This window comes from Salvia miltiorrhiza, chromosome 2 (genome assembly GCF_028751815.1).
Source record: "Salvia miltiorrhiza cultivar Shanhuang (shh) chromosome 2, IMPLAD_Smil_shh, whole genome shotgun sequence".
NCBI classification, from domain to species: domain Eukaryota; kingdom Viridiplantae; phylum Streptophyta; class Magnoliopsida; order Lamiales; family Lamiaceae; genus Salvia; species Salvia miltiorrhiza.
The window spans coordinates 2,716,310-2,740,026 of record NC_080388.1 but is presented as its reverse complement, the minus strand read 5'-3'; the positions used below and the strand labels follow the sequence as shown (position 1 = coordinate 2,740,026).

The window sequence follows — 23,717 nt, the reverse complement described above, 5'->3', positions numbered from 1 at the left end:
GATTTTGGAAGATTTTTTGTGCCATAAAAACGAAGAACTCTTGCACCTCATAAAATTTGTACACTAAAAATGACAATTTTATCTGCGGATTTGATTACTCGCCCCTAATGGGGCGGGGGCAAACTATTGGGAACTTGGCCGGGTTTATATTTAACACCCATATCGAGTTTGAGGTGAGTTTTGAGTATAATTTCTTTATGTTATGTTGAAAAACATATATAGGCTAATACTGTTTATTTTATTCTTTTCATGAATTTTATGTTTGTTGTGATGAGTCAATATGTTTGTTATTTAAATATTATTTTTTGGAAATTAGTTTTTAATTTTTTTGCAATAACATGTAAAATAAATATTTGATCGGTACTCTCTCCTCGTTGGGTTATCACTTAAAAAGGGTATGCGGTGTGTGCGTGTGTTGACCAAGTGGTAAGGAATTAATGCCTAAGGTCAAAGGTTTTGGATTCAAGTCCTCTGATACACCGTGACACTTCTATATTTCTTTTCCTTTTCTTTTTTAATAATTGAATCAGTTATTTATTCTTAGTATTTGTTGTCAAGTAATTCGGGCTACAGGCCTATAACATGTGCATGAGCTTTTAGGGTTAGGGTTTCCTTTTTTCCTATTTAATAGGCACATCATAGTTGGAGTTGATTATGTGGAATCATAGTATTGGTTAGAGACAATTATTGTTGTAGGCTTTTTGTATTATTTATAATATTTTCGTTCAGTTCTCATACTCCACCTTTACTTTATCATCTCCTGTGACGTGACCTTTAAATTTCTTTATTTAATACTGTTAATTTATCAAATACATGCATAAGAAGGAATGGGTATGTGATTGATTTCGAGTTGGTGTGAGTACGGATGGGGTGGGAAAGCAATATCTTATGCCGCCTCACCTGGTTTACATCTTCATTTTGCATTAAATCTTGGACGATATTTTTGAAGTGCAAAGAGTTGGTTTATAAATTTGAGGAGGTCTGATTTTGAGTGAAAGCATAGATAATGAAAAGTTACCTATCCAATTGCATATGTCGCACACACAAAAAGCAAACGTGCAGCACAAAGTATCAACGAAAGTAACAACACTGAACACAAGAGTTGTTCACCCAGTTCGGTGATAAAACACCTATGTCTGGGGGGTCACTCCCAGGGTAAATTATCCACTAGTGAAGATAAGATATTTACAGGACTTATGCGACAGACTCTCTAGCCTTCTAGCCTCAATATCTTCCCAAACCCTCACAACGATGAATAATTGAGAAAAGAACAACGATCTAATCTCTAAGCGTGAATGAACCTCACTCACCACCAACACCCACGAAAATAACATCCACCAACAGGCTGGAGAAAGCAACAAATGAATAAGAAAACACTACCCCAACAGATTGCTCAATAAACCCACGAAAAAGCAATCGAACAAGATCACACACACTCACGAAATTGTATGATCTGAAACCCACGAAATTACTCTCCAATATGTAGAAGAATATCAATGAAATCAGCCACCAAAAACGTCCTCATTCTCTTCCTTAAATAGGCAAACCCTAGAAAGAGTTATATCTTGAGTAGAACTCTAATAAAGATGATATACTCAATCTATAATCATAAACCCTCAATATTTCGAGCATATAGCTGATATACTGTGAGATATAACCATAAGAGACGTGATATACTCAAACACTAATAAGCTGGAAAATCGCAAAGCTGAAAACCCGTAATGAACAGTACCAGCCGAAGTATCAACTCTGTCAGATACTTTGAGAGCAACACTAGCAAATTTGTCTACATAATGACAATAACCAAACTTGAGTATCAAAAACTCAACAGATAAGAATGAGTTGATGAGGAAGACGATGAGCCACTCATCATCATTCAAGCTCCAAACAACTCTCTAACTCTGACTGCTAAAGTTTGGACTGGTAAATGGTTCATGGAATCCGATCAAGGGCATGACATGTCGCACTGCAAGAAAACGCGACTTTAACGACCGGAAATTCGGTCGTTAATATCTTAACGACCTAAAAATGTTGTCTTGTTTTGTTCGTCGTTCGGTTGTTAACGATCGAAAATTTTCGATCGTTAAAAAGTAACAACCGAAAATTAATTTTAACGACCGTTTATTTTGTCGTTAAAACGGTGGAGAAGTCGTGCACAGACGACGTTCTGGGAAAGCTAAAACGGTCGTTGAGATCCGGCGAGATTTAATGACCGTTTCATTTCCGGCGTTTCGGTCGCAGCATGCGTGTTTTCTAATAGTGTCAATATTCAACCCTCAGGCCTATGGTGCTGCAAAATTTGGGATCTTTCATCAGCCTGAGGGTTCAAATAGAAGCATTAGAGTTGGAGTTGACATCAAGCCCTTAAGAAAGACTTCCAAGGAAAAGAGATGTGGATGAGTTCACTAGCATGATTATTCAATATATTCTTCACATGATCAAAGAAGAGAACTTATCTTTGATGCACATTTCTTTGATTGCTGAAACTTTATTTGGTACATATGGATGCTTATGTCTTAACTTTCTGGTGATATGATGAAATCAAAGTTTTATGTTTGACCCTATAAAAAAAATTGAGGTTTCACATTTAAGATTATATCTATATCAACCACCTATAAACTTTTTTATTTTTTAGGGGACTAACAGAAAGAACGTACGTGTAATTAATGTTATTTTATTTGATAATCTATTATTTTAAAAAATCTATTAATTTTTTTTTTGAATCCAATTTATTATTTATTATTTTTATTAGATAACTTATTGAATGAATATATTTATCCATAAGCCTTACCAATAACTATAGATATATATCATATAGATTTAATGTAATATCTAATGAATTAATATATTCTTATAAATATATAATATGTAAAATAATATTAAAATAAAATATATAATAAAATAAAATAGGCAATCCTCAAGTTGTGTCTCTTTTTCTATTAAGTATAGATGAAACCTATAAACTTGGTGAATGGATTTTAAAATCAAATGGTATGATATCGTGGCGGGAAAGTTGCCTCCATTTGATTATGGGCCTGAAGAGGTTGATTTAAGCCCATATACAAAATTAATGTCGTACTAATGTGTCTGGCCCATTAGCCCATTGAAAGTAGAAATATTTTTTGAAGCGGGCTAGTAGATATAAGCCCATTAAAAAGAGTGTTGATTTTGCACACTTTTTCAGTTCTATTAATATTGAAATTGATCTGACACGTCGGAATGTCGATATGGAGCAATTAGACGTTTTCAAAAAAGACATCATGGACATATCATCCCAACATCATTATTTTTTGTTAAAAAAAATCTATTCAAATTGAACGAAATCATGAGACATGCATGCTATTAAATATCGTCTTCCGCAAACGCATCCTATTCTTCTTGAGGTCCGAATATTGACTGTCGTTTGTAACTATAGATATCAAGCTGAGATGTCGATGTCATCCTTTTCAAGTCACATCACATCTCTCTCTTTTTGTCAATGTCCATCTCACTCAATTAATGTCATTGAATTGATTACCTAGCTAGTTTTAATTTGACTGAAAATAGAATTCATGTCAATACACAGCTTAATAAGTTGATATAATTTTTGACACTTTTTAAAATTCATATTAAAAATCAAAATTGATCCAAAATTAATGTAATTATATCCCAATAATCCTAAAATCAGAATCATAATCAAAGGTGTTATCAATCTCATTTGCCTGCAATGATTTGCTAACGAATATTGTTGATTGCATATTTATTTATTGAATTCAATAAATATGCAATCAGAATGATTCATTGCAATACATAGAAATACAATATATAGGTGCAAGGATGACACACATAAATCGAGAAATATCTAACATAGAGAAATCGACAAATGCTGAACCATTCGAACTAGCTCGAACTTTCGTTAGTAATAAAAAGATATACAAACAAAATGGATAATAAATTGCTCGTATATATAGTTTGCAGGCTATTAAGTGAATAATGAAAAGCTATGTCCCATGCAATCCAGCCATCCCAAAATCTCCAAATTTTGGACGTTTTGGAGCCCTAATTTCGCCATGGGCATTTATGCTTGTTGCACTCATTGATTTATTTTCTGAATTGGAAGGGCTATAGCATTGTAAATCAAGCACATTATATGGTGTCGACGAGTTCGAGGACGCATCGGAGGCCGAAGGATCCCTCCTTTCTTGCATCAGATAATAACAATTGAATAACTCGACCTAAAATATATTGATAAAAATATAAATAGGTTGTGAGCTTGAAATCGTCGACGAAAGCATCAATAAATAAGCTACATCAAGCGATTATATTTACCTTACTCACGTATTCACAACAAGAGATGGAATCACTAAAACGTGGAAGTTGGGACGGGAACAACTCGTTAGCGACGGAGAGAAGCGCGGCCGCAGAGATTATCGATGGGTTGAACTCGAGTAATTTGATATCTATATAATAATAAATAAATAAAAAACTAATAATATAATAAATAGTCAACTATAAACTTGATGAAAGTTTGTTGTTAGTATAATCTCGTATTTTATTTCATTAAAATATCATATATATATATATATATATATATATATATATTGTTCGATCACTTAAGATTTTATTGTGCTATAATTGCTCGAGATTAATTTTATCTAATTAAGATTAATCCTACATTGTAATGTTTTGAGACTAAATATCGGGTCGTATCTACCCAACCGAACAACCTACCATGAAACTAGATCCCGTCTAATCTTATCTAATCATATCGATAGAACACTACCATATATGATTAAATATGATTTGCCTCATGATATCCTATTAAATTGGATAGATACCATTCGATGCTCAATCTTAAAATAAAAGTGCTTTTAACAAAGAACTAGAATTTCAGCTTCCAAAATGTCACATCATCTATCGAAACTCACTTTTTTTACGTAACATTTACTCCAACAAGAAATCAATTTCTAATTTTTAGAGGATCCCGCTATAATAAACTTTCTATGACAAAATTAATCTTAATTAATTTCAAATCGATTTAATCTCTTACTAATTCAATCTATAGAGAATAAATGTTGTCTATACATACACTAAGGGTGCCTTAATTCATTGGTGAACTAGAAATTCAGCTTCCAAATTATCATATCATACTTGAGAATTTATCTAACATATACTCGAACAATAAATCATTTTCTAATTTTTAAAGCGTTTCACTATAATACTTAAAAATACAAAAAAGTGCGATTAGAAATTGTGATGTGTCAAGCAGGGTCCACAAAAAGGTGGTTCCTAGTTGGAAACTGATTTCTTGATTTTTTTTCTTGTTTCTCCAATGTATAAAATAGTATTTTCAATTTTTGAAAATCGTTGTTGGACATATGACTCTTAGGGTGTGTTCATTTTTATGAATGAGAAAAGGAGGGATAACAAAAATTTATGTCTTTAAATGTCTTATTTTTTTTATTCCACATTTTACATAAAATAGAAGTTTACCATTTTTTGTTCCTTATTTTCACTTCAAGGAGGGATAAGAAAGCAAATATAGGGATAATATTATCCCTCCTTGAAATGAAAATAAGGAAGGAAAAATGGTGTTTGTGTAAAATGTGAAATAAGAAAACAAACATTTAAAGACATAAATTTTTGTTATATAGAGGGATAAAAACTATACACACCCTTAAAAGATAGTAGTAATAAATAAAATACGAAACTAAAACACACATCGAAACTAACCATTTTGAGCTCTCAAAATATTCTCCGTCGCTCTATCTTTGAGTCTATGAATCGATGTTTCATCTTCAATTCCGAAAAAAGGTATGAAAAAATTGATGAAAGAAAATGGATTCACAGACCGCATTCGCCATTTTAAAGCTCCAAGAATCAACATCTCTGCTCTTTCTATCGTAACTGAATCAAGAATCATTCCACCATCATCCTGCTAAAAAAAAGATAAATAAATAAATAAAAATAAAACAAGTTTTTTTCTCATTAAACACAAAAAATAAAATAAAAAACGAAAAAAATTACTTGAAAATCAGAAGCGGAGAACTCTATTTTCCTCATCTTCAACGCCAATGAAACGCAGGAAACAGCAGTAACTCTCAAAATCCACGGCCTCTCCTCCTAATATTTTTTTTTACTTAAATATTTATTTCCATTATAAATTAATTTAATAGTAAGAAAAAAAAAAGTTGCAGACAACGTACGGGGATGGAAACGGCGGAGAGGAAGCGATCCATGTAATTAATAGCAAGATACGATGAAAAGGCATCGAAATTCCGACAAAAACATAGGATCAAAGAGACAATGTGGGCGCGAGTTGCGGGATTGGATTTTGTTGTTTGAAGGTAAGATTTGGAGGGCGTGTGATGAGTCTCTATGTGGAAGAGTAAAGGGAAGTTGAGAGTGGAAGTTGAAAATGGATTTTCGAGATCAAAATCAAACTCCATCGATGGATAATTCTTGCAGGGTCTTTTTTTCTTTTCACCTTTCACTTCACACTTTTATACACAAGTTTTTATTGGGTTTTGTTGTTGAGGGGTGGATGGCTAGTAGGATATTATTATTATTATTACTATTATTATTATTACTCCCTCCGTCCCGACTTTTGGTATCCAGTTGAGAACGACACGAGTTTTAATAAAGTGATTGATGTGTTGTGAGTGGAATAAGGGTCCCACATTTTATGTGAGACTTAAAATAATTAAAGTGGAGTAAGGGCCCCACCTACTTTACTAAAAATAGAAATGGATACCAAAATGTGGGACGACCAAAAAAGGAAAGTTGGATACTAAAAGCTGGGACAGAGGGAATATTATTTTACGTAAAATACACGGACTTTCAACAAATTCTGATTTTTCTAATAATCTTTAAAATTTATAAAAAATACACCATCTTTCAATTTTATTTATTTATTTATTTTGCCCTGACTTAGATTTTTTAATACTTAAGCGTGAGGGATTTTCAATCCACGGATACATCGGTTTTATTATGCCATCTTTATTATCCCCTTAACGCTGAAGTATCAAAAAATCTAAGTAAAAAAAAAATCATAAAATAACCTTTTATTTGAGGTATTTCATACTCGTGGAAAAAATTAGAAAAAATCGAAAGTGGTGTATTTCTTCTCAAATTTTAAAGGTCACAAGAAAAATCAGAATTTATTGAAAGCTTGTGTATTTTACGGCAAATATCTCTATTATTATTATTATTATTATTATTATTATTATTATTATTATTATTATTATTATTATTATTATTATTATTATTATTATTATTATTATTATTATTATTATTATTCAAGTCTAATGTCATATAGTATAAGACATCACAGTCAAATATATCACACTTTATCTTACACTGCATCTCAAACGAGTCTTACATGTCCTTTTATAAGACTGTAACTGTCATATTAAAAATACAAAATCTCCTGTACCCGGGTGTACGGTAAGTGTAATTTGTAAAATAAAATAGTGTTAGTGTCACTCCAAGATAGTGTTAATGTTAGTGTTCGTGTATTTTACACTCCAAAATAGTGTTATTGTTATTGTCCATATTATAGCTATTAATTTTTATTTTTTATAAATAAAAAGGAATTACAAAAAATAGCCGATGTGAGCATTACACTTAAAAAAGCTAGAACTTTTCTTTTTATTTATAAAAATAAATTAAACGAATCGTGTTTTTTCTTATTTGATTAGTTTATGGTTACACTGTAGACATGTTATCTGCATAAATTTATGGAGTATTATTAGAAAGCTAATTAGCTAATAGATTAATTTGAAAAATGGCTACATAATTCGACTATAAGTCTCATAATTGTGGATTCGGTCAACTACGTAAAATTAATGTTTTCTTGTGTAGAAATAATAATTATGGATTCCTCCTCGTTCAAATACAAAATTATTTAAAATATCTACTAATTAATAAATGCATCAACAAGTGTAACGACCAATACCTTTGGACTATTCGAACATTTTTATGTAATCAAATCCCAACATATGCTCCTATGAGCATGTGAATCTAAGACTGGTGACAAATGAAACAACTGGAATTCATAAAATTTTACTTTTGAATAAATCTTTGCAACCATTGTTCTTACCCATAAACTAATTTAATAGAAAAAAATTGGTTTATTTAATTCATACTTTAAATAAAAATAGGATTTAATTATTTTATTATATTTTCTATTACTTATTTTTATTTTTATTTTATTTTTGATAAAAAGTTAAGTTACAAAAAAATAACAATACAGTAAAATAAACAAATTATATATATTTTTTTGAAAAATAAGTTAAATAAATATTTTTTTATTTAATTAATTTGTGGATGAACATAATATGACTGTTTGGCATCACTTAAAACTTTTTTAAGTGATACACAACTTTATTCAATTAGCATGAGTTTCCCCAAAAATTGACCAGATACACACTCCTTCATCTCATAATAAATTTATTGAATTTTATGCAAAAATAAGAAAATTATTTAAAAAATTATATAAATAACTTTCTAATATATCCATATTTTTTCTTTTATAATATATTAGTACTAAAGTTAATCAAAGAATTAAATAAAGGTTTATTAATAAAATTAAATATACATTACTTTTTGGGAAAATCAACCTATATATTTGGAGCATTTAAGAAAAGTAAACACGCCTATACTATATGATTAAGCACGTAGGCGGAACCACCAACCTATATATTTGGAGCATTTAATAAAAGAAAACACTCCTATACTATATGATTAAGCACGTAGGTGGAACCACTGCCCACATAAAAATGAGAAAACTATTTTGCCTATACTATATGATTAAGCACGTAAGTGGAACCACTGCCCACACAAAAATGAGAAAATTATCCCACACCAGGCGAGAATTGAACCCAAAACTTCACAAAGAAGAGTCTTTGAGTATCTTAACTTTGCCACTTGAACTAGACCTCATCGTCAAAATATTTATATGATTTAATATACTAACAAGAGGCTTATAAATAATACTCCCTCCGTCCACGAAATGAGTACCCATTTGTGGACGGCACGGGTTTTAAGAAATGTATGGAGTGTAGTGTGAATAGTTTAAGGGTCCCATTTTTTGAGTGTATTAATTAAAGAGATGTGTGGGATACACTTGCCAAAAAGTGAAATGAGTACTCATTTCGTGGACGGACGAAAAAGGAAATATGGGTACTCATTTCGTGGACGGAGGGAGTAGTAATTTTTACTGGGTTCGACCTGGCGTTCATAAATCTTTGTAGGAATCTCACATTAATATCTTTGGACAAGAAATGCAAAGACACAAACAAGTTGAGAAATCTTCTATTTCAAATAAAACCAAAAAACTACAACACAAACTGATAAATGTTTAAAAATCTATTGCCTCTTTCTTACAAATGGAAGATTACAAATTTAGCACTATATAATATTGCAATTTCTAGTGAGACACAGTTATATCTACAAAAGACATGAGTAGGACAAAAACTTCAATAATTTCTATGTAGAGATTTATAACAATTGTTTCACACCACAGTCCAAAAAGGGAAGTTATTAAAATGGTACCATTTTCATGGGTTTTGGTGACCGATGAATTGAAATTTTATAGAAAGAAAAATTAAAGGAAACATAAAACACTCCTCAAATTTAGTATCTTTTCCAGCAAATTTTAATCGAATATATAAAAATATTTACTATTCTCGACAAACAACGACTAATTATGCAGAGGTTAATTGAACTTGGACAACAAAGTCTAAGGTTGTTAGCCAATTAATCTTTAGCTAGTTCACAATTTCAAAAATTGAGGAGCCCACATAACATTATCAACCCGTATTAATTTTACTAAAAATTATTGTAATTATGAAACAATATACAAGATTAAATGACAATCGAAAGTATAATCTATTGTAGAATATAGGTAATGATGTTGACTGTTTTTGTAGGTAATATTATTTTTTTCATTTTTGTGAAAATTGTTGCACTAATTTAAATTCTTCAGCATTTTAATTTTCTGCAACATTGCGTCTGAATTTTTCCAACATTTATTCGGGATTTCGATCAACCAGAATTATAAAATTACGATCGAATTTAATACTCTCTCAGTCCCATTACAAATGCTCCATAATTTCCAACATAGAGATTAAGGAATGCATAATTAATTAGTAAATAAAGTGATTTGGTGAAGATAGAAAAATATATATTGAGATTTGTAAAAATATGTCTAGTTATATAGAGAGATTAAGTGGTGGGCCCATTTGTGTGGTAGTGTTTAAAAATGATATTTTTTGTGAACATACTATAATAACAAAAAGAGAACATTGATCGTGCACGAAGAGAGTAATAAAATTTTACGTCTTTTTCTTTATCATATTTTCTCATAATTAATAAACTTATTAAAAACAACATACTCTTAAAATATGTGAGTGATATACAAGCGACCATTTTCATAAGTCGAAGGTAGGAAATCAAGTGAAAGGTTGTTGGAAGGGAGTGATGGCGATAGTTGGCAGTGGTCACGCTTTAAGCATAAAAAGAATGATAGCGCGCACGCGCTTATACCTCATGCAATCCAACACCATCATTCAATTTTATGCTATTATCATAAAAGCCAAACACAACAAAATAATAGTAACATCAAAAGTGAAACTGGGTGGATACAGTGCTTCCCCTTTTTATACGGTGTTTTTATTTTATATTTTACAAATAAATAATAATATTACAATATAAGTCGATGTATATCTTAATGAAAGAAATTGATAAAGTTTGAGCGATGGGAAAATACATATATATATATATATATATATATATATATATATATATATAGGCAAGGGATCATATAGAACTCCTACCCTTAAGTAGTATATAGGTCTCAATCTCGGCCATCCATCAATCTAATCTAATGGTTGAGATTGAACCTGCATTTTTTACCCCTTTTCACGTTGAATATGTTTATTAAGGATATAGTGGTCAGTTAATTTTGTTTTCTAGGTTACGTGATTTCTACTTCTTCTTCTCCTCCTCCTAAGTTACGCGATGCGTCGTGGCGTGGTGGTAGGCGATATCGATGGTGGCTGATGCGCATCGGCGGAGGTTGCCGTAGCAGCCACCGACGATTTCTCACGTAATAATTCGAAAATATATTGTAGTTATGATATGGTGGATAGATATGGAGGCTATGGTGGTGGTTTATGGCGAAGTTTGCCGGAAATCAGAGAAGGAGGGGGTGGATTCAAGAGAAGTTCGCCGGAAACACGAAGAAGATGGTTGCAAAACTGGTGGAGGAAAATTGAAAAAGATTTTGCTGTCAAAATTAAACCATGCATATTGTGTCAATAAATCCTGCATATTATGTCAATGAACCCTGCATCTCGATTCAATGAACCATGCATCATTTTTTTTCTCTCTAAAATTTGCTCTATTTAAATTGAACTGCTATATTTAAATACTGTTGGGTATCTTCGCCTAGCCAGGGTTACACCACTTGGTTCCCGAACCTCCTGTTTCCCCCACTCGTGCTCAAGCACTTGATCTTCCTCTGCTCGGGGTGACTTCCCTGCTCGCTGTGATTCCGAGGCGACTTCCCTGCTCGCCGCGATTCCTTTGATCGGCAGAGGATTCACGACTCCGCTGGCCTAGCAGCCTCGACCCCGTTGCACTGGAGGACTCCGCTGCGCTGGACTGGACACCGCCCCGCTGGAGTCGATTCCTCTGGCGTCTTGGTCCCGCTGGCCTTGATCCCTCTGGCAGCGGGGAAGCGACTCCTCTGGCCTTTGATCCCGCTGGCCTCGATCCCGCTGGCGTTGATCCCGCTGGAGTCGATTCCTCTAGCGCCTCTTCTGTGATTCCTCTGACACCTCCTCTGTGATTCCTCTGGCGGTTCCTCTGGCCTCGGAGCTTCGATCCCTCTGCTCTTCTTCACTTCTCTGCAACACACAAAGAAAGGCAGCAAGTAAAAGAGAAACAAGGGAAAGTCAGAGGAAAGTAAGAAATTCAGAGGGAACTCAAGGTGGGAAAATGTGTCCTCGGGACACTTTGGCTCAGATTTTCCCTCAGTAGGCAACGGCTTCTTCCGGCAGCTCAATGATCACGGCTCAAAGGGAACAGGAAGAACGGATCAGCAACCACATCTCAGTTGCACAGCCATCAACAGCAGGAATCCGATGGACAGGATTCTGATGACTTGCTCACCCACAAAGTATCACCAACCAGGAAACCGATGGACAGGAATCCGGTGATACAAGCACTCAATCGAAGCGAAGTTCACACCCACAGTCACCAATCAGGAAACCACGAACAGGAATTCGGTGACACTTCAAGAAGGAATAGCAGAGCCTTTTGAGAAAAACGGTGTGAAAACTTCCTTACCATTGAAAGACTTGCAGCAGGGATAAAAAGGAGTGGAGGTCATTGGGAAGGAGGATGGAGCATTGAAGTCGGAGGTGGGAATCGAGGAGACGGGCGGCGGAAAAAGATGAAGCGGCGCAGGTGGGATAGGATGAGGGGAGTAAAACTGAAGGGTAGTGGGCTTAGGGTTTGGGAATGGGCCGGGTAGCAGATTTGGGCTAGGGAATTAAAGATCATTGGGCCAACTCTCCACATTCCACCTTTGGCACAATGATCATTAAGTCACCAGGGAAGAGCATGCTTTTGATTCGAGCTTATCATCACAGCCATTTTTACTATCATCCTATCACAAAGACAAGACAATAGAGGGTGAGAAAAATATTATACATATTAATCTCAGTCTCAACACCAGAGACCAACCCAAGGGAAATCACCACATTCTCAAACCAAAGAGGTTATCATTGAAGACACAACAGACACACACACGCATGCACTCAAGCAACATCACACAAGACACACACAGAAGGGACAAACAGACCAGAGCAGAGCTCACAACAGATCAAACACTCAGAGCAAAAGAAAACACATGCAGAACACACAGACACAGGACAGAGCAACAGACTCAACACAAAACATGGCACACACAAACAGAGCAGAGCTCAATCACAGAGCAGAACTCGACACACAGAATACACAAAGACGTAAAACAAACTCAGAGCAGAGCTTCAACAGACAGAGCTCTGTCACAACAGAGACACAAAAGGTCATCCAAACTCTTTATTTGCCTTAAACAACCATTTGCATTCAACAAAAGAGCAGTTATCCGGTCTTTCAACAAGAACCCAAGTTTTGTTATTATGCAGAGAATTTATTTCAGAGTTTATAGCAGCAAGCAACTTATTAGGTTCAGCATGCATATTAGATTGATTGTCCACCTCAAAAGGAACAGTGGGGGGAGGAAACATAAACTCGTACTTGTTTTGATAAAAAACATTCAGTTTTTCCACCTCACTTGGAGCATCAGATTGTGAGGATTCAGCCAAACATGGAAAGGTAAGTTCATTAAACACTACATCCCTACTGATGCAAGTTCTAAACCCAGGGACAAACATATCCCTCAACCTATATCCATTGTTCATGATGAGCACAGAAGCAACACTTAGGCAAACACACTTTCTCACAGAAAGTCACAACAACCACAGAGCGCAGAAACAAGACAAGCAACAAGGCACACACAGCCACACTAGATAAACCCCTCTCTCTCTTGTTTTCCAGGATACTCGCACGAGGAGACCCACAGGGGAATCCAGACGAACTGGACCAAAACAGGGGAGATCTCACTCGGCTTGGAATGCCAAGGGTTTATCGAGATAAGATGCCAACAAGCGGAAGCAAACAAAAAACTCAGGAACACAAGATATCAAAAAAGAGAAAACAAAAGCAACACCTTGACCAAGCCTAAATCTAGGAGCAAAGGTTACAGCTACTTTACCAGAGCCGGACTCTTCAGGAGGAAGAGCCGGACCTACCACAATCCTTGCTCGTCGGGAGCGAATTGGCGCAGCCAAAGGGCGGCGGGGTGGGTAAGATGTGTTCGGAGGGTGCCCTGGCTAGGTCACCGTGGCTCTGATACCACTGTTGGGGTATCTTCGCCTAGCCAGGGTTACACCACTTGGTTCCCGAACCTCCTGTCTCCCCCACTTGTGCTCAAGCACTTGATCTTCCTCTGCTCGGGGCGACTTCCCTGCTCGCCGCGATTCCTTTGATCGGCAGAGGATTCACGACTCCGCTGGCCTAGCAGCCTCGACCCCGCTGCACTGGAGGACTCCGCTGCGCTGGACTAGACACCGCCCCGCTGGAGTCGATTCCTCTGGCGTCTTGGTCCCGCTGGCCTTGATCCCTCTGGCAGCGGGGAAGCGACTCCTCTGGCCCTTGATCCCGCTGGCCTCGATCCCGCTGGAGTCGATTCCTCTGGCGCCTCTTCTGTGATTCCTCTGACACCTCCTCTGTGATTCCTCTGGCGCCTCCTCTGGCGGTTCCTCTGGCCTCGGAGCTTCGATCCCTCTGCTCTTCTTCACTTCTCTGCAACACACAAAGAAAGGCAGCAAGTAAAAGAGAAACAAGGGAAAGTCAGAGGAAAGTAAGAAATTCAGAGGGAACTCAAGGTGGGAAAATGTGTCCTCGGGACACTTTGGCTCAGATTTTCCCTCAGTAGGCAACGGCTTCTTCCAGCAGCTCAATGATCACGGCTCAAAGGGAACAGGAAGAACGGATCAACAACCACATCTCAGTTGCACAGCCATCAACAGCAGGAATCCGATGGACAGGATTCCGATGGCTTGCTCACCCACAAAGTATCACCAACCAGGAAACCGATGGACAGGAATCCGGTGATACAAGCACTCAATCGAAGCGAAGTTCACACCCACAGTCACCAATTAGGAAACCACGAACAGGAATTCGGTGACACTTCAAGAAGGAATAGCAGAGCCTTTTGAGAAAAACGGTGTGAAAACTTCCTTACCATTGAAAGACTTGCAGCAGGGATAAAAAGGAGTGGAGGTCATTGGGAAGGAGGATGGAGCATTGAAGTCGGAGGTGGGAATCGAGGAGACGGGCGACGGAAAAAGATGAAGCGGCGCAGGTGGGATAGGATGAGGGGAGTAAAACTGAAGGGTAGTGGGCTTAGGGTTTGGGAATGGGCCGGGTAGCAGATTTGGGCTAGGGAATTAAAGATCATTGGGCCAACTCTCCACAAATACTATGAGAGATTTAGTTGTATATGATCATTCAGTTACTTGTCAATCATTTTCATATAATGAAGACTCGTCGGAAATTAGAGAATAGCCGAAAATTGGAGAAGGGGGCGGTGGGTTACAGAAGAGTTCGCCGGAAACACGAAGAAGAATGTTGCAAAACTGGTGGAGGAAAAATTGGAAAGGATTTTTCTGTCAAAATTAAGCCATGCATATTGGGTCAATAAATCCTGCATATTGTGTCAAAAACCTTGCATATCGTGTCAGTGAACCATGCATCATTTTTCCTGAAATCTGGTATATTTAAACTGAAATCCGCTATATTTAAATAGTATGAGAGATTTAGTTTTATATGATTAATCAGTCACTTTAATTTCTAATGAAAAAGTTGTCGATCACTTTCAAATAATGAAGACTCGTCGAAAAATAAATTAGATATTTATGTATTTTTCTTTTGTATTTTTGAAATATATAATTTTAAAACTTAACAATGTTTCTAAACGTATTACTTTTAACATTAAATATTTTCTACATTCATGATTATGTAATTATTTGTCGCACCCCCAAATTCAAAATCTTGGATCAATTACTGGTCATATGCATGGTTTCTTGCAATTAGTCGTGCATGATTCTATTTTATAGTAACATGCATTGTTCTGTTGTGCAATATGCAGTGTTTCTACTTCGTTATATGCATGATTTTTGCAAGAAACGGAAAAATGACTGTTTTGCCCCTCCGTATTTTTTTAAGAATGAAATCTTTTAGTGTCAGTGTCACGTGTCGTTCATCTGTGCAGTCCGCCTTTTTCAGTTAATGGTGTAGATTTTGACCTATATGTTACCTAAGGGAAGGGTTTTATCGGAACTTAACCATATATATATAGGGGTGGGTTAATAACATAAAAACTAAGAACCGATTTAAACCATTAATAACATAAAAACTAACGGCTGAGATCTTACCAAATGTATTTCATGCGTTTTCTTTAAATTAAGGGCATGAAATATAACAAGGGTCAACATAGTACTTTAGCATAATCAATAACTGCCTATCATAATTATTGCAAATATTTATTATCTACTTTCACTTGTAGGATTGTTGGCTTGTTGAATAGGAGTTAATACGATTTGCATAGAAATCTTTCATCTATGCAACTACAAATCCTTCAACTATGCAACTTAGAAACTACAAATTAATTTTTCAACTATGCAACTCAAAATTCCGAACTCTTCAACTATGCAAGTATATATAACTATGAATCCTTCAACTATGCAATTCAGAAACTACGAATCCTTCATCTATGCAACTACAAATCTTTCAATTGTGCAACTAAGAAACTACTAATCTTTCAACTATGCAACTCAGAACTTGGAATCCTTCAACGATGGAAATAGCAATATCAACAAATGCAACATTAACACGTCAATGTGCACCATCAAACTTATATTCAAACATATATATATATATAGGGGGCGGTTATTCAATAAACCACCCTTATTTTAAGAATTACGAACCAACAAAAATGCATGAATTTTATGTATAACACGCATGAATAAACTGTATAAAGGCATGAATTGCGAAAAATATTTTTTTGCTACCTTTGGGATTCGAACTCAGGACCATGAATTTATCCAACAAGGTGATGAATCAACCGTAGATCTTGATGATCTAAGGGCTGAAAATGGTTCCTAATTTATATTTTAAGAAGCGTTCTTATTTTAGCCTTCCCCTATATATATATATGTGTGTGATGTTGTACAGTGTTGTGTATGTTGTTGCATTGTAAGTTCTCTTCATAGTTGCACACATTATAAGTGTTCTTGCACAAAATAGTTTATGTTGTTACATTGTATACTGTTCGAATAATATATGAAATGTTAAGTGTTCTTGCACAAAATTCATAGTTGCATATCAAATGTGTTACAACGTCGTTGCACAGAAATATTTATTTTGTTGCACAAAATAATTTATATGAAAATACGAAAGATGTATAATAATTAAATATGGGATAATGTTAAATGTATAATATTTTTCTTTCATAATAATCTATCACTATTATTAACGTGAATGACATATGAAATAGGTATAATATTAAATAACGCGAAGGACATATGATTCCTAAAAAATCTCCCACGACCATAATTAAAATTAACAAAAATTACAATACTATATATCCTTAAACAATAAAAAAAGGAAAAAAAAACATCAATTTAAACAACAAAAGAAAAAAAAAACCGGCTAATAATAAGTCAAATTCTTAATCGCTAGATATTAAAAATAAAGGATTAAGATTAGTTCTCATTTCTCATGTTAATATTGGTTTTCATTAGAACCACTCCATATATATATATATATATATATATATATATATTTATTTATCGCTGCACGTAATATATTAAGTTGAATAATTCTTACGTCTCTGAGTACTAAGTATCATTTTTAAAATAATTTCCTTCATCCTTGGTGCAAAGTTCAATTAAACTATATAATTGAGGTTGATAGATTGTTATGACTATGCAAACAAACTCTTCATATTTCCCACAATAATTAGGATAAAAAAGAGTATATTTCTCGACCTTTTTGGTATACATTTTCCAATACTTATTCAAATAATGAAAAAAATATACTCCATCCGTCCATGAAAGAACTTCTTAGGAGGGAGTGGCACGGATTTTAAGAAAAAATATTGATAAGTGTATTGAGAGTGGATAAAAGGTAGTTGAGTGTATTGGGAGTGGTGAAAATGTGTTATAATTAATATTAAGAGTTGTGAAAAGTGAAAAGTAAGAGGATTATAAGTGGTAGGGTATTATCCAAAAATAAGTAGAAAGTTCTTTTGTGGACGTCCCAAAAAAAAAAGATAGAAAGTTCTTTCGTGGACGGAGAGAGTAATATTTAATAGTAAAAATTAAAAATACCCATTACTTGGTTGGTCGGCTAGTCAATTAGGCGATCCACGATCGGTTGATAGAAAAAATTCGAGCAATTAATATCGGAGTACTGTCACAAAAATCTATATTGCAGTCTATTTCATATTTAAGGGATTTTTTGTTCTTCCACTTAATTAAAATTGGATAGTTTCTTCAAATTTTCATGAAAATGTGAGTAATTTTATTCATTAATACAAATTTAAACACGATAAATAAATAAATATGGGAACATGTTGTGAGCACAACAATCGAAACCCTAGAGTCTTTTTTATTTGGGAGTATTTATACTAGGATGCTGTGTCATTGCAAAACTAGAGGTGTCATAATTAAACTCATCACTTTTTGTTCAACTTTTGTCTAGTCGATTCCAACCAGACGACTTTCCGATTCCCATTATAGAAAAGATTAAAAGAAAAATGTCAACAATAGAGACATTACAATTATCAGTAATTATATGTATATCACTTTTGTCCCATTTTATATAGTGCACTTTGATTTTATGCATGGGCTAAAGATTTTATTGGACAAGTAAATTATACTCCCTCCGTCTACGAATTAAGTATTTATTTGATGTTCGACATGAAAATTAAAAAAAATAAAAAATATGTTGTGAGTGAAATAAAAGGGTAGCTGACTAAAGTTATAAAGTTGTTGTCTGGTGGGTCCACTAAATATAAAGTGTAGTAAAATATAAAAGTGATAAAATATGTTGTGAGATTAATTCATTAATAATACTCCTGATAGTTAAATTAAAAGGTATGAGAGAATATAAATGTCCATGAAACAGAGTAGGTACACCTAAAACTTTTTTTTTTGTGCATTTTAGATTTTTCTTAAGATTAAATATGAGGGTATTTACAATTATGACTAAAAGTAGTGTTTTCTAAGAAAAATAAATGTAGTGTCAAATATAGAAAAATGCAAATTAAAAACCAAACTATATATTCACAATGGATGAATTATTACTTACTACTATAACAATCTTATGAGGCAAATTCCTATAAGGGTGATTCTATTCATAACCCTTATTTTACTCTTTAAAGCCCCATAATTAAAATAATCAAAAATTTACTATTTTATCTTATATCTATTTTATAATCTCTAAATTAAATTAGTATAACCCCTAACTCAAAATACATATAGATACCATAGTTCAGATGCAACGAATTTGCTTTTCTCTGGGTAAATCGCCATTAATCGACTTCAATCAGCAGCTGAATTAGGGAAATTGTTTTTGTTTATTAGGGCCATTTCCTCTCCACCACAAACTGAGGAAATCTACTAAACCCAAAATGGTAGAAAAAAATAATACTCCATCCGTCCGCGATATCGTTTTCACATTGTGGACGACACGAATTTTAAGAAAAGTGGTTGATAGTAGTGGGTATTGTAATGAGTGGAGTTTGGGTCCTACTATTGTTATGTGTGGAAATTTGTGGACCATACTTCTATAAATGGAAGTGGAAACTATATTGCAGACGGATCGAAATGGCAAATATGAAAACGATATCACGGAGGGAGGGAGTACATGTTATAAATCACGTATATCTAGATCTTTTTTTCTTTTCTTTGTTCGCCCCTCTTACTCTGTCACGAATCTCACACGAAGAACACTCACGATTCCAAAGCAAAGCAATGGAATAGTAGCGCAAACACTCAAACTCACTCGAATAAATTGAAAAACAAGAATGTAAAGGGTGGCTCAAGATTTACGCGGTTCAATATTTTCAGATCTACATCCACGGACACACAATCAAGAGATTTTACTATGAACACGAATCAGAAAACAAGTTACACATTCAGCAACAGAAGCAGAAAAAAAAATGGCAGTCTAAACAAGCTATCTTCTAGCTACTGTGCTCTCAATTTCTCTCTTCTTTTTCAGTTGAAAACTTAACTAACTCTAAATCTAATATGCAGAGAACATATATTTAGAATTGAGACTAAACCAACAAACAACTTGCGCTAGAAGCTTCTATGAAGATTGCTGGATGAGAGTCGAAATAAATTAAGAAGAAATAAATCTCAAATAAATAAATTAAGAAGAAATAAATTAAGAAGAAATAACAAGCTTCTCTGGAAAACAAATAAATCAAGTTACAAGGGACAATTAAGAAGAAATAAATTATCACATGCAAAGGTTTCAACGTATTGGAAATCTCAACAGATTCAATTCAACAATCAAGATAATTCTCCTAGGACAATCTCAAAGCTAGTCTATACCCACTTCCGTGGCGTACAAACTGTTGATTACATGCAACCGTCCCGAATCACACTTCTAACATGCAACTCCTAAAAGTTCCTAGGATTAATGTCCTCACAAATACCAATTCCCTTTAGAATTAAAATAAATAAGTTATATGTTCTTCGTTCAGGTAACATGCAAGACTACCGTTTTCGGATCACACTTCTAACATGCAACTCCTAAAAGTTCTTAGGCTTAATGTCCTCACAAATACCAATTCCCTTTAGAATTAAAATAAATATGTTCTATGTTCTTTGTTTATGTAATAATTACCATCTGTCGATATCAAATTAAAACCCAAGATTATGCTAAATTGGTGATGAGACAATAAATCAAACAACATGCATAAGAAGAAAAAAAGGATAAATAAATCTGATTAATTGAATCATGAAATTGTACCTATCCAGCAAACATACGTCTCGGCCACACACAAGTATAAATTGAGTAGAGATACTTGTAATAAATAGTGCAGAAAGTAAAGAACACAAGAACACCAACAATGGTTACCCAGTTCGGTGAAAACACACCTACGTCTGGGGGGCCACGCCCAGGGTAAATTATCCACTAGTGATGATAAGATATACTCCCCCCCGTCCCACTTTAATTGGCACTTTTACTTTGGGCACAGAGATTAATAATAAATGGTTGGGTGTGTAAAGTGGGTGGGGACCATTTGTTTAATGTGTGTAGAGAAGGTAGGGACCACATGCTATTTTTGGAAAGTGCCAATTGAAGTGGGACAAACAAAAAAGGCAAGTGTGCTAATTGAAGTGGGATGGAGGGAGTACAAAAGGACTTACACGCGAAGACTCGTTCTCCCTAGCCTCTATATCTTCCAAAACTTCCACCAAGATGAATAATTGAGAGCAAATTAACAACTCACTCCCTAAGCTTGAATGCTACACATTCAACGCTTAAACCCAACAAATAAACTTACTCCAACAGGCTGGAGCAATCGTAAACACAATAGAACAAACCCACGATCCGCGCTTACAAAAGAAATAAGCCACAAACTAGAACACACTCACATGTATTGTATGCTCTCTACTCTAGCACAAAAATAATCTAAATATGAAGTAGAATATCAGATAAAACAGCAGCCCATTCGAAATCTCTTCTTCACCAATATATGGCCAAACCCTAGAAGAAGTTTGGGCTCTTGTCAGGCTCCAGGTGACGGCCCATAAAGCGATCCAGTTGCAGCGGCACAAATTAGGGTTCAATGAAACCCTATGAATGAGGACTCCCAAGCCAACAAAAGATCTAGTAGATATATATCCATAAATAGATCCAAGAGAAACTCCTTCAAAATCCCGCAGGGAAAGGAATCTGCTAGACAAGAGACTGAAGACCCAACAAGAGACATTCTGTGGAAACATCTTTGGTCTACACAATGACAACAAAACTTAGAGTGTAGAAATACTCTAACAAATCAAAACTGTCAAGAATTCAAATCTGTTTACTTCCTAAACCTTAGGATAAAAGATTGCTAGCCACACATAGACATATGAACTAGCAATGAAAAATCAAGAATAAAAATAAACATTCACAAATAAATCGTAGGGAAAAAATGTGAATCTTCAGTTCTTGCTCTTGAAGTCTTCTCCGTCTGTCTCTCTCACCTCTCAGGAAAAGTAGAATATGATAAAAGTTCTTTTCAATATGTTTCTAGGGAGTTTTTATATGACATAGGTCTCAAAATATAGGTCAAAACCATCTCAAAATATAGGTCAAAACCATGTAGGATCGAAAAATAACTGAAATAATAAAAAAAATGCGTATAAACTGAGCTGGCACGCGGCACGAGGTACGGCCGCACGCCTCGCCCGCATGCGGCGCCGAAAGGCACGACGAGGTCTTGACAGCTTTGCGTAGCGATTTTGTTTTGGTTCATTCTCCCTCGTCTGAATCCACTTTACAATCCGTTTGCGCTCATGAACTCCTATCGAGATGAACTACGGCTTGTATTTCAGCAAATTCTTCCAAATTTTGCTTCATTATTTCTAAAAATTCGTTCAAACAACAAGGAAGTGACAAGTTCTTGACCATAAACTAATATAAGCTCAAATAAACCATCAAACACACAAAATCATCATAACTAAACATCAAATATGACGCACCAAGAGGTAAAAAAGCATGTTTATCAGCTCCAATGAGACCCCCTATTTTTAATGAGATCTTAGACACGATCTCGTGTGTTTATTTTATCAATCATATGGCTGATATTGTACATAGAGAGCGAAATTTTCTCTCAGGGTTAGAATCCTGGAGGGAGCGAAATATTTTAAATTTCATTATTCATGAGTATATACTGCATTGTTCATCAGTATATATGTCTTATTCATTACCAATTTTTTAAATTTCGTTATTCATCAGTATATACTGCCTATACTGCCTTGTTCATCAGTATATATATTTTATTCATTGTACTCAGTGTCTCACGAAAAATAGGGGGTCGTACTAGAGCGCGCCCCTATATATATATATAGCCTATAAAGGTCGATTACTAAACCGACTTAATGTTGCTAGAATAATCTAGCTAGCTAAACAATTAAATAATGCAAGTGGCATATATTTTATAATTAGTTTAGGTTCTAGAATTCTCTATATTTTTCTCTTTTTTTCTTTTTTTCTTGATTCTAGATATTTCTAATACAAATATCTTCACTTAAAAAATCAAGTTTATTTTTATATTCTAACACTCCCCCTAAAACTTGATTTGTCATTCCTAGCAAACTTCTGAACAAAGTCTTCATATTTGAGCGGCTTGGTAAAAATGTTGGCGATTTGATCCTGCAATTTCACGTACTCCACTTGAACCTTCTTCTTTGCGATGCATTCTCTGTTATAGTGGAAACGGGTGTCTATGTCCTTGCTTCGATTATGAACCACTGAATTCTTTGATAGTGCGATCGATGGCTTGTTATTCACGCAAATAGTTGTTGGCTCCTTTTGTGGCCATCCAAGCTCTTCCAATAAAGTTTGTAGCCAAACCACATGGCAAACAATGGATGTAGCAGCCACATATTCAGCTTCACATGTTGACGGTGTGACTATAGGTTGCTTCTTCAACATCCAGGTGAAAGCGGTGTCTTCCATGAAAAACACGAACCCGCTTGTACTCTTGCAGCCATCACGATCTCCAGCCCAATCACTATCACTTTACCCGACAAGCTTATATTGATTAGTACTTGAATAGAGCAGGTCATAGTTCATCGTACCTTTGAGATATCGAAGTATTCTTTTTGTTGCCTTCATATGCATTGTGGTTGGAACCTCCATATAGCGACTTATGAGCCATGTAACATAAATAATATCTGGCCTTGTGCAAGTTCAGTACTGCAAGCTTCCAACCAAGCTCTTAAATAATGTCGGGTCCATATTTTATCCTCCATCATTCTTGGATAATTTTATCCCACACTCCACCGACATGTTGATTGCTTTGCAGTCCTCCATCTTGAATTTCTTGAGGATTT

The 23,717-nt window shown here is 34.8% G+C and overlaps 1 protein-coding gene across 2 annotated transcripts; it reads right to left on the bottom strand.

The window, feature by feature from the left end:
* Positions 1 to 3,808: 3,808 nt before the first annotated feature.
* On the bottom strand, positions 3,809 to 6,481 carry LOC131012612 (putative cyclin-D6-1). Of its 2 annotated transcripts, none has more exons than XM_057940595.1 (5): positions 6,186 to 6,481; positions 6,007 to 6,102; positions 5,713 to 5,917; positions 4,309 to 4,439; positions 3,809 to 4,214 (listed from the first exon to the last, which is right to left on the bottom strand). In XM_057940595.1, exons 1-5 carry the CDS (start codon positions 6,426 to 6,428, stop codon positions 3,981 to 3,983), a joined length of 909 nt encoding a protein of 302 aa, XP_057796578.1. In that variant the 5' UTR covers positions 6,429 to 6,481; the 3' UTR covers positions 3,809 to 3,980. The 2 variants fall into 2 exon arrangements, with proteins under 2 accessions (XP_057796578.1, XP_057796579.1); XM_057940596.1 differs by having other exon boundaries at positions 5,713 to 5,914; positions 6,186 to 6,480.
* Positions 6,482 to 23,717: the final 17,236 nt, after the last annotated feature.